Here is a 12867-nt window from a genome sequence, read left to right as displayed (position 1 = left end):
AGAGAAAATCTTAAAAGCAGAAGAGAGATGATTTATTAGGGGATTATCAATAATATTAACAGCTGACATTTTGTCAGAAATCAGTGGGATGGCCAGAAGGCCAGAAGACAGTGGGATGACAAAAAAGTGCTGAAAGAAAGAATTGTCAGCCAAGAATATTATATCCAGCACATTTCTCCCTCAAAATGAAGAAATATGGACATTCCCAGATAAACAAAGACCAAGAGAATTCATCACCATTAGACCTTCCCTCTAAGAAATACTAAAGGGATTTCTTAAGACTGAAATAAAACAACACTAGACAGTAACTTCAACCCATACAAAGAAATAAGAGCACTGGCAAAGATAATCACATAGATAAATATGAAAGAAGTATAGACATATATATTAACTACTTTTTTCTAACTTATTTAAAAGACAATTGCATAGGGGTGCCTGGGTGGCTCAGTCATTAAGTGTCTGCCTTCAGCTCAGGTCATGATCCCAGGGTCCTGGGATCAAGCCCCGCATCAGGCTCCCTGCTTGGCGGGAAGCCTGCTTTCCTCTCCCACTCCCCTGCTTGTGTTCCCTCTCTCACTGTCTCTCTCTGTCAAATAAATAAATAAAATCTGAAAAAAAAAAAAAGACAATTGCATAAAACAGTAGTTAAGAAACTGTGTTAATGGGCTTATAATATATAAAAGTGTAATTTATATTATGATAATAGCACAAAGGAGGGAGGAGGGAAGGGAACTATATTGGAGCAAAATTTCTGTACACTATCAGAAGTACATTGGTGTCTATCTGAGCTAGTTAAATTAGGATTTATATTGTAATCCCCAGAGCACCCACTGAGAAAATAAACTTTAAAAAAAAAAAAAGTAAAACAACAACAACAACAAAGGAACTTAACTGGTACAGTACAAAATGTGTTTAACATAAAATTGCAGTAGTAGGAAAATAGGAACAAAAAGGAGATAAGACATAGAAGATAAATAGCAATATATTGGCTAATTACACATAATAAAAATAAAAATAAAAAATAAATAAAGTGCAAAAAAAAGAAAATAAATAGCAAAATGGCAGATATAAATCTTAGCATATCAGTAATTACATTAAATGTAAATGGAGTAAACACGCCAATAAAAAGGCAGAACTTTTCCAACTGGAATTTTTTAAATCCAACTTAGGTGAAATGGACACAATCCTATGGGAGAAAACACAAGTTACCACAAATCATAATAGCATCAAAAAGAATAAGACTGGGGGTTCCTGGGTGGCTCAGTTGGTTAAGCATCTGCCTTCGGCTCAGGTCATGATCCCAGGGTTCTGGGATTGGGCCCCTTGTCGGGCTCCCTGTTCAGCAGGGAGCCTGCTTCTCCTTCTCCCTCTGCCTCTCCTTCTCCCTCTGCCCCTCCCCCCCACTCATTCTCTCTTTCTCTCTCTCTTTCAAATAAATAAATAAAATCTTAAAAAATAATAATAAGACTGAATATTGTTAGGATAGCAATTCTCTCCAAAGTGATCCTATAGATTCAATGCAATTCTTATCAAAATACCAGAAGACTTTTTGCAGAAATGGCAAGCCAATTTTAAAATGTATATGAAAATGCAAATGACCTAGAATAACCAAAATAACTTTGAGAAAAGAATAAGCCATGTTTGTTTTAGACAAGAATAGAGCAAGGCATTCTTAATAATTTATTGTTTTTTCAAAGTTAAAGACTATGTGGTGAGATTATTGTAGGGATTAGTGATGGAGTGGAATTTTTGAGGAGAAACAAAGATTTGAAATAGCCATTGTGGGAAGCTGGAAAGGGAAGAGACAAAAGGAAAAATATTTTTCTTTCCTCTCCAACTTAAGTAGTAGGTGATTTATTACATGTTGACTCACTGATCAATTTCTTTCTTTATCCTAGGTAAGGTAACAAAACATATAATGGAAAACAAAGAGTTTCATGACTTCTCCATTACTGCACTTTCCATTGAGGTTGAGAATAACAAAACAGTATTTACTGTTTTGTTCAATAATGAGGCATACCATTCAGCGGCAACATCACTGGCAGTATTAGACAACGTTCTTTTTATGTCACTTTCTGACCCCAATGCTTCCATCAAAGTCTCCAACAAGCCTCAACCTCTCCCTCTTTATGATCATAACGTAATGTATGTATGATTTTCCATTTTACTGGAATTGATCCTAAATATATCCCTTGCTATCTGGCCATATGCATTTAAAAATAGCTATTAAATCATCATTTTCTACTTATATTTCATAATTTCTTTCATCATTTATTTCATCCTCTGTAGGCCTACAAATGGATTACAAATAGTAATAAGTTTGGCTTTTGGCATGGCTGTTGTGGTCGGTAGCTTTTGCCTTCAGACAGTGACTGAGAGAACCAGTAGGGCAAAGCACATCCAGTTTGTGAGTGGGGTCTCTGTACTTACTTACTGGCTCTCTGCTTTTCTGTGGGATCTCATCTACTTCTCCATTCTCTGCTGCTTACTACTGGTGAGTGTTACTGATGGTGCATGAAGGCTTATTGTTCTATGTCAACCACAGGAAATTCCTATTCAGTAATTTGTATCCTAAAATAAAACTCGTAAAGAAATTTGAAATTACTTTGGCTTATTATGCCAGAGAATATATTGTGGAAACCTCATTATGGAAATGTTCTTCCTCATATTTTTTCAATTGGAGAAAACATATTTCTTTGAAAAGTCTCTTTTTAATTGTCTTCCCATGTAATTGCTCAGCATTATGCCTTGTCCCAAAAACTAAAGAAATAAGGGCTATCATTTGTCACTTGTCCCTCACTACTCATATAGATAAGCCACTGCTCACTAATTCCCAATGCTGAGCCCTCTGGTAAAATTAGACAGAAGGACACAGTTTAGAATTGTCTTAAGTCAGATTTCCTGTTACTATTCACCACCAGCACACACAAACCCCACTCCCATTCCACCACTTTCATACCCCAAATCCAAGTTGGCTGGGTCTGCAAAACAGAACTAGTTTTTACTTGGACACCCAACTCTAGACACTGAGGATGTGCAATAAAGAGCAAGCAAGGATGGTATAACATCTTTTAATGTAATGATTTTGCTCATTGGTGAACTTTGCAACTTCTTTTGTTTTAGATGCATATTTGAGGGTGAGGGAGAGGTAAAGCTATATAGTTTCAAGGGGTAAGCACATAGATAAAAGAGGTAAAGTCTGGGGCACCTGGGTAGCTCAGTCAGTTAAGTATCTGCTTTCAGCTCAGGTCATGATCCCAGGTCCTGGGATGGAGCCCCACATCGGGCTCCCTGCTCAGTGGGGAGCCTGCTTCTCCCTCTCCCACTGCCCCTCCACACCCCCACCCCCACTTGTGTGTGCACTCTCTCTCTCTCTCTCTCAAATAAATAATGCTTTAAAAAAAACAGGTAAAATTTCTTTCTGTACAAGAGGTACTGGGGAAGAAGTAGTTTAGGCTCATAAGCTAAGACTTTTCTTTTTTTAATGGGTAAAGTGATTGAAGTAATGAATAGTTCTATCTTCTAATGAAGGCAGGGCTTGCTGTTTTCTAAGTATTCTGGCTTGACTTCTTATTGCACAGTGTCCTTCACCTTGCACTTACCTCTGCACTCTGTGTCTCAGGGAGTGTTCCAATACTGCAGATTGGATGCATTTGTTGCAGATTACAACTTTCTGGACACAATGATGATCTTTATGCTGTATGGTTGGTCTGCTGTACCTCTCATGTATCTTGGAAGCTTCCTGTTTTCTAGTAGTACTACTGCCTACATCAAGCTCACCCTCTTTAACTACTTTTCAACTATTTTCAGTATCAGCATTCACGTCATAAGACAACACTATGGTAAGGACTTCACACAATTTTCCCTTTCTCAAGGAAATACATTAAATAAATGAGGATGAAAGAGCTTGAGGATAAAAATATTAATTGCTAAGCACTTACTTTACTGTGCTTTTTGGAAATCAAATATTTATCAAGTGGGTATGTGAGAGATAGAGTTTGAATGAGAGGAGGGAGGGAGGAAATAGAGAAGAGAAAGGAAGAAAGAAAAAGAGAGAATTTAAGTCCTTTAAAGGATCTGGACTCAGTATCACTCTAGCCTCATGAAAGAAAGAGTTAGAAGAGTAAGAGATTATGAGTATGCAGATCCCCCCCACCTCCACCTTGAGACATGGTTCTTCAGTTTTTACCATCTTTAGCACTTTGGAGCAAGGTGGGGAGACTGGAGAGTGGAAGGTCTTCTGGTATGATTCTTCCCTAATTTAATGAAGCACATAATCTTGAACCTCCTAAGGAGAATTTTCTTCAGAAGAAAATAATAAAATATGCAACAAATGTAGTCATCATTAAACCAGTTTATTCCTTTCGGGCCTGGTTTCAGCAGGATTCCAGGAGTAGGTTTTCCCTATCTTCCTTCTCTGATTATGAAATTTAAAGAAAGGCAGACTCTGCTGGTGATTAACATAAATAGAATTTGTTTGTTTTTACCACATTCCATTTTTCATTTCTTATAAACATGAATTTTGAACTGTATTCATCTAGTCAACTCTGCCTTAAGTGGCAGAACCCCACCAAAAGAGGCTTCCAGACTCATTCCCTACCTTTATGCCTTGGCCTCCCACAAAATGAAATTTAGTGTGTGAACCAGAAATAGCTTTTTTATTCTTTTGCACACCTCTCCAAAGAGTAGTATTATGCCATGTAGGGAAGGCTTGAGCCCCTGAATAGTAGGCTAAAACTCAAGTAGGAGTTACGCATTCATCTCATTCTCTGAAATAATGATACATTGTCAATCACTTTTATTCTACCTATAGGTTCTGCCAGTGGTCTGCCCTATTAATCGACCTGTTACCCATTCTGTCTTGCATGTATTTCTTTTCTAATTTTTTCCTCCACTAGTAACTTAAACCTTTGGACTCTTGCACAACATTGACTTATTTTCCCTGACACCAGGTGGAACTGAAGGTCATTTCTCATAGCAGGTTGTCCATCCCTTCTCCCTCAGTGAATCCTCTTCCCTATAGACCGCCAGACTATAAATCCTCAGATTTTCCTAACAGAAGGTAAGAGTGGAGTAATAATGTTAATCTTCATCATTATATTCATTTCTGAGACTTTATTGTCTGGCCATAGTGTAGTATCTTAATTTAGAAGAATCAGTATTTCCTACCACCTGGAGCACAAGAGGTACTGATTTTGCTTTATCTAAAACCCAGATACTATGGGTTTTCTGAATTCCAGTATCTAATTATGAAGACTCTTCTCTTCGAGTGTGCTTTCATGGACCTGTTGGTTTACTTCTTGGATTAAAATAAAATTTGTCAGGGTGTCTGGGTGGCTCAGTTGGTTAAGCATATGCCTTCGGTTCAGGTCATGATCCCAGAGTCCTGGGATTAAGCCCTGCGTCAGGCTCCCAACTCAGCCTAGAATCTGCTTGTCCCTCTGTCCCTCGTGTTCACACTCGTGTGCTCTCTCTCTCTCTCTCTCTCCCCCTCAAATAATAAAATTAAAATAATTTTTTTTACTTTTTAAATTTTTTTTAATTTAAATTCAATTAGCCAAAAAATAGTACATCATTAGTTTCAGATGTAGTGTGTATAACACCCAGTGCTCATCACATCTTTTGCTCTCCTAATGCCCATCACCCAAATAACCCCATCCCCCCATCCACCTCCCCTTCCACAAACCCTCAGTTTGTTTCCCAGAGTTGAGAGTCTCTCATGGTTTGTCTCCCTCTCTGATTTCTTCCCATTCACTTTTCCCTCCCTTCTCCTATGATCCTCTGCCCTATTTCTTATATTCCACAGATGAGTGAAACCATACGATAATTGTCGTTCTCTGACTGACTTCTTTCACTTAGCATAACACCCTCCAGTTCCATCCATGTCAAAGTAAATGTTAGGTATTCATCCTCTCTGATGGCTGAGTAATATTCTATTGTATATATAAGCCACATCTTCTTTATCCATTCATTTCTTGAAGGACATCTTGACTCCTTCCACAGTTTGGCTATTGTGGACATTGCTGCTATGAACATTGGGGTGCATGTGCCCCTTCTTTTCACTTCATCTGTATCTTTGGGGTAAATACCCAGGAATACAATTGCTGGGTCATAGGGTAGCTCTATTTTTAACTTCTTAAGGAACCTCCATATTGTTTTCCAGAGTGGCTGTACCAGCTTGCATTCCCACCAACAGTGTAAGAGCATTCCCCTTTCTCCACATCCTCACCAACATTTGTTGTTCTCTGTTATTAATTTTAGCCATTCTAACTGGTGTAATGTGGTATCTCATTGTGGTTTTGATTTGTATTTCCCTGATGACAAGTGATGTGGAGCATTTTTTCATGTGTCTGTTAGCCATTTGTATGTCTTCTTTCAAGAAGTGTCTGTTCATGTCTTCTGCCCATTTTTTGACTGGATTATTGGTTTTTTGGGTGTTGAGTTTGAGAAGGTCTTTGTAGGTCTTGGATACCAGCCCTTTATCTGTTATGTCATTTGCAAATATCTTCTCCCATTCCATAGGTTGCGTTTTAGCTTTGTTGACTGTTTCCTTTGCTGTGCAGAAGCTTTTTATCTTGATGAAGTCCAAATAGTTCATTTTTGCTTTGTTTCCCTTGCCTTTGGAGACGTGTCTTGAAAGAAGTTGTTGTGGCCAATGTCAAAGAGGTTACTGCCTATGTTCTCCTCTAGGATTTTGATGGATTCCTGTCTCACATTGAGGTCTTTCATCCATTTTGAATTTACCTTTGTGTATGGTGTAAGAGAATGGTCCAGTTTCATTCTTCTGTATGTTGCTGTCCAATTTTCCCAGCACCATTTATTGAAGAGATGGTCTTTTTTCCATTGGATATTTCTTCCTGATTTGTCGAAGATTAGTTGACCATTGAGTTGACCATATCTGGGCTCTCTATTCTGTTCCATTGGTCTGTATGTCTGTTTTTGTGTCAATACCATGCTGTCTTGGTGATCACAACTTTGTAATATAGCATAAAGTCAGGCATTGTGATGACCCCAGCTTTGTTTTTGTTTGTTTGTTTGTTTGTTTAAGATTTTATTTATTTATTTGACAGAGAGAGAGACAGCGAGAGAGGGAACACAAGCAGGGGGAGGGGGAGAGGGAGAAGCAGGCTTCCCACTGAGCAGGGAGCCTGATGCGGCACTTGATCCCAGGACCCTGGGATCATTACCTGAGCCGAAGGCAGATACTTAACCACTGAGCCACCCAGGTGCCCCATAATGCCCCCAGCTTTGTTTGTCTTTTTCAACATTCCCCTGGCTCTTTGGCATCTTTTCTGTTTCCCTACAAATTTTAGGATTGTTTGTTCCAGCTCTGTGAAAAATGCCAATGGTATTTTGATAAGGATGGCATTGAAAGTGTAGATTGCTCTGGGCAGCATAGACATTTTTACAATGTTTATTCTTCCAATCCATGAGCATGAAATGTTTTTCCATCTCTAATATTCCATCTCCTTGTGTCTTCCTCCATTTCTTTCGTAAGTGTTCTGTAGTTTCTAGAATATAGATCCTTTACCTCTTTGATTAGATTTATTCCTAGGTATCTTATGGATTTTGGTGCTATTGTAAATGGAATTGATTCCTTCATTTCCCTTTCTACAATCACATTGTTAGTGTATAGAAAACCAACTGATTTCTGTGCTTTGATTTTGTATCCTGCCATCTTGCTGAATTGCTATATGAGTTCTAGTAATTTGGGGATGGAGCCTTTTGGGTTTTCCACATGGAGTATCATGTCTTCTGCAAAGAGTGAGAGTTTGTCTTCTTCTTTACCAATTTGAATGCCTTTTCTTTCTTTTTGTTGTCTGATTACTGATGCTAGGACTTCTGGTATTATGTTGAACAGCAGTGGTAAGAGTGGGCATCCCTATCATGTTGCTGACCTTAAGGGAAAAGCTCTCAGTTTTTCCCCATTGAGAATGATATTGGCTGTGGGCTTTTCATAGATGGTTTTTATGATATTGAGGAATGTTCCCTCTATCCCTACACTCTGAAGAGTTTTAATCAAGAAAGGATGCTGTATTTTGTCAAATGCTTTTTCTGCATCTGTTGAAAGGATCATATGGTTCTTGTCTTCTCTTTTATTAATGTGATCTGTCAGGTTCGTTGATTTGCGAATGTTGAACCACACTTGCATCCCAGGAATAAATGCCACTTGGTCATGGTGAATAATCCTTTTATTATTTTTTAACTATTTTTAAAAAATAATCCTTTTAATGTAGCATTGAATTCTATTGGCTAGTATCTTGGTGCGAATTTTGGCATCCATGTTCATCAGGGATATAAGTCTGTAGTTCTCCTTTTTTTTTTTTTTAAAGATTATTTATTTATTTATTTATTTATTTATTTATTTATTTGACAGAGAGATCACAAGCAGGCAGACAGGCAGGCAGAGGGAGAGGGAGAAGCAAGCCCCCCGCTGAGCAGGGAGCCCGACGCAGGGCTTGATCCCAGGACCCTGGGATCATGGGCTGAGCCAAAGGCAGATGCTTGACTGACTGAGCCACCCAGGGCCTCTGCAATTCTCCTTTTTTGATGGGGTCTTTGTCTGGGTTTGAGATCAAGATAATGCTGGCCTCATAGAAAGAGTTTGGAAGTTTTCCTTCCATTTCTATTTTTTGAAACAGCTTCAGTAGAATAGGTATTATTTCTTCTTCAAATGTTTGGTAGAAATCCCCTGGAAAGCAATCTGGCCCTGGACTCTTGTTTTTTGGGAGGTTTTTGATTACTGATTCAATTTCCTTGCTGGTTATTGGTCTGTTCCGATTTTCTATTTCTTCCTGTTTCAGTTTTGGTAGTTTATAAGTTTCCAGAAATGCATCCATTTCTTCCAGATTGCCTAATTTGTTGGCATAACTTGCTCATAATATGTAATTAAATTTGTCTGCATTTCCTTGGTGTTAGTCATGATATCTCCCCTTTCATTCATGATTTTATTAATTTGAGCCCTTTCTCTTTTCTTTTGGATAAATCTGGCTAGAGGTTTAACAATCTTATTAATTCTTTCAAAGGACCAGCTTCTAGTTTCATTTATCTGTTCTGTTCTTCTGGTTTCTAGTTCATTGATTTCCGCTCCAATCTTTATTTCTTCTCCCGCTTGGTTTAGGTCTTATTTGTTGTTCTTTCTCCAGCTCCTTTAGGTGTAAGGTTAGCTTGTGTATTTGGGATTTTTCTAATTTTTGAGGGGCTTGTATTGCAATGTACTTCCCTCTTAGGACTGCCTTTGCTGTATCCTAAAGGTTTTGAACAGATGTGTTTTCATTCTCTTTAGTTTCCAGGAATTTTTTTAATTCTTTAATTTCTGGGTTGACCCATTCATTCTTTGGTAGGATGCTCTTTAGCCTCCATGTATTTGAGTTCTTTCCAAATTTCCTCTTGTGATTGAGTTCCAGTTTCAAAGCATTGTGGTCTGAAAATATTCAGGCAATAATCCCATTCTTTTGGTATCAGTTAAAACCTGATTTGTGGGGGCACCTGGGTGGTTCAGTCATTAAGTGTCTGCCTTCGGCTCAGGTCAGGATCCCAGGGTCCTGGGATCAAGCCCCGCATCCGGGCTCCCTGCTCAGCGGGAAGCCTGCTTCTCCCTCTCCCACTCCTCCTGCTTGTGTTCCTTCTCTCGTTGTGTGTCTCTCTCTGTGTCAATTAAATAAAATAAAATCTTAAAAAAAAAACTGATTCGTGACCCAGTATGTGATGTATTCTGGAGAAAGTTCCATGTGCACGTGAAAAGAATGAGTATTCTGTTTTTTAGGATGGAATGTTCTGTATATATCTGTGAAGTCCATCTGGTCCAGAGTGTCATTCAAAGTCCTTGTTTGCTTGTTGATCTGCTTAGATGATCTGTCCATTGCTGTGAGTGGGGTGTTGAAGTCCCCTATTATTAATGTATTATTATCAATGTGTTTCTTTACTTTGGTTATTAAGTGGTTTATATAATTGGCTGCTCTCATGTTGGGAGCAAAAATATTTACAATTGTTAGGTCTTCTTGTTGGATAGACCCTTTAAGTGTGACATATTGTCCCTCTTCATCTCTTATTACAGTCTTTGGTTTAAAATCTAATTTGTCTGATATGAGGATTGCTACCCCAGCTTTCTTTTGAGGTCCATTAGTGTGGTACATTGTTCTCCACCCCCTCACTTTCAGTCTGGAGATGTCTTTAGGTCTAAAATGAGTCTCTTGCAGAGAGTATATTGATGGGTCTTGCTTTTTTATCCAATCTGATACCATGAGTCTTTTGATTGGAGCATTTAGTCCATTCACATTCAGAGTAACTATTGAAAGATATGAATTTAGTGCCATTGTATTGCCTGTAAAGTCCTTGTTTCTGTAGATTGTCTCTGTTTCTTTCTGGTCTATGTTACTCTTGGGCTCTCTCTTCACTTACAGGATCCCCCTTAATATTTCTTGCAGGGCTGGCTTGGTGGTCACATATTCTTTCAGTTTCTGTCTGTCCTGGAAGCTCTTTATCTCTTCTTCCATTCTGAATGACAGCCTTGCTGGATAAAGTATTCTTGGCTGCATTTTCTTCTCTTTTAATACCTTGAATATATATCATGCCAGCCCTTTCTGGCCTGCCAGGTTTCTGTGGATAGGTCTGATGTTAGTATGATGTTCCTCCCTCTGTAGGTAAGGAGACTCGTGTCTTGAGCTGCTCTCAGAGTTCTCTCTTTTCCTCTAAAATTTGCAAGCTTTACTATTATATGTCAGGGTGTTGATCTATTTTTATTGATTTTGGGAGGGGTCCTCTCTACTTCTTGGTTATGAATGCCTGTTTCCTTCCCCAGATTAGGGAAGTTCTCAGCTATGATTTGCTCAAATATACCTTTTGGTCCCCTCTCTTTCTCTCTCCCCGCTCAGGCACCCCAATAATTCTGACATTGATACATTTCATTAATTTCTCAAAGCCTTTGTTCATGGGCTATTAGTTGTTTTTCTCTCCTTCCCCCAACTTCCTTCCTTTCAATCAGTCTGTCTTCTAGATCACTTACTCTCTCCTCTGCCTCATTCACCCTAGCTGTTGGAGCATCCAATTTAGACTGCATCTCAGTTATAGCATTTTTAAGTTCGGCCTGATTAGATCTCATTTCTGCACTAAGAGATTCTCTACTGTCTTTTATGCTTTTTTTCAAACCCAGCTATTAACTTCATAATTGTTATCCTGAATTCCATCTCTGACATTTTACTTATATCCATATCAATTAGATCTGTAGCAGAGAACATTACCTCTGGTTCTTTCTTTTGTTGTAAATTCCTCCTTCTAGTCATTTTGCCCAGAGAACAATGGGTTAGCAAATGAGCAGAATCAAAAATATCAACCATGACCAAAGCAAAATACACACTAGACAAATCCGAAGTGGTCAGAAACCAAAACAGAAAAGCAAACAAAACAAAACAAAAAAGAGAAAAAAGGGAGGGAGGAAAGAGAATATAATCTCATAGGGTGGACAAAGCAGGGTGATCCACTTGTTCCTGACTGAATCTTGGTCTGTGTGTTAGAAGACACTAAATCCCAAAATTGCAAAGAAAGCAAAACTTATATGTATACAAAAATAAAATTGAATAGAGTAGAAAAAGGCCAAAAATGAAGCATATATCTATAAAATGTAGATGTAAAAAATGAAAGTTGAAAAGCGACTTAAAAACAAAGAGTTGATAAAAAAAAGAAACTAGTTGAAATGGGAAAAAAGAAAAAAAAAGGAAAATTTTAGACTGAAAGATAAATGAATCATGAGAAAAAAACCTCGAGTTCTATATATTTTTTCCCCTAGCGCTGGAGTTTTACAGTCTTGTGGGATCCATAAACTAGTTGTGCACCTGTTCTTCCAGCTCGTCTTCTTGGGGAGGGGCCTGCTGTTCTCCTTCTCAGGGGTCTTTGCCTGGGCGGAGTTGCACCACCCCTTGCCAGGGGGCTGGGCTCAGTGTAAGCTGATCCTCTGGGTGGCTTTTGTTCCATGAAAGCTTTCTGTGCCTCTTTAGAGGATCAGAATAAAAATGGCCATGCCCCAATCTCCAGCCCCAGAGCTGAAAGATCATGGGCCCCACTCTTCAGTAAACCCTCCGGGACAAATAGTCTTCACTTTTGTGTGTGCCAAACTCCATAGACTCCTGCAGTGCACGTCCACAGCAGTCCTCCTGGCGGGGAGTCCGAGGGACCCATGTTGCTGCCCTTTGTGTGCCCTGGGGCTGAGAGCGGTTGTGGGCTCCTGCGCATACCTGCTTCACCACTCCCAGGGAATGGCTGAGTGTCGCCCTACTGTCCTTTACAGGGCCACCGCCCTGAGAGCTGTTGCCCAGTCGTGAGTGTAACTGTTTGCCCCTCCCGGGGGATGGCAGACAGTCTGCGCATACCAGTCCTTTTCACGGTGCTCAGGCGGAGAGCGGTCACCCAATCGCCTGGCTCATGATTTATGGTGACTCAAGCTGAGAGTCCCCTCCTTGGCTCACTGACCATAATCAGTTTCCCCACTCCACTGCTTGGGTACTCTATCAGCTCAGACTCCCCCTTAGTTCTGTGACTCCTGGAATCCTGAGACCACACGGACCCACCTAGAATTCTGCCCTTTTCATCTCCTGAGCCCCTTTCAGGCAGGGATGTCTCTCACTGGAGCAGATTTCTAAGGGTTCTGATTTTGCCCTCTGGGGCTGTATCACTTTCTGGTAGCCAGCTTACAGAGGCTCCTTCTCCCCTCCGTTTATCTTCCAATATCTCCCCTCAGATTCATGTATCTGCACCTCCTACCTTGCAAAAAGCAGTCACTTTTCTACTTGTAGAGTTGCAGATATATTTTCTTACATCTCAGGCTGGATTCATGGGTGTTCAGAATGGTTTAGTAGTTATACTGCTCAATTC

The 12867-nt window shown here is 39.5% G+C and overlaps 1 protein-coding gene across 1 annotated transcript in view; it reads left to right on the top strand.

The window, feature by feature from the left end:
- Positions 1-12867, top strand: part of LOC118549013 (phospholipid-transporting ATPase ABCA3-like) — a 191444-nt gene that overhangs the window by 126823 nt on the left and 51754 nt on the right. Inside the window, exons 19-21 of the mRNA XM_036113189.2 lie at positions 1899-2145; positions 2290-2494; positions 3623-3842. Of these exons, the coding sequence (XP_035969082.2) occupies positions 1899-2145; positions 2290-2494; positions 3623-3842 (672 nt within the window). The remainder of the gene's footprint in view (positions 1-1898; positions 2146-2289; positions 2495-3622; positions 3843-12867) is intronic.

Source organism: Halichoerus grypus, chromosome 6, assembly GCF_964656455.1.
Source record: "Halichoerus grypus chromosome 6, mHalGry1.hap1.1, whole genome shotgun sequence".
In the NCBI taxonomy this organism is placed as follows: Eukaryota; Metazoa; Chordata; class Mammalia; order Carnivora; family Phocidae; genus Halichoerus; species Halichoerus grypus.
Note: the sequence above shows the minus strand (reverse complement) of the source record. Positions and strands in the feature narration are given on the sequence as shown.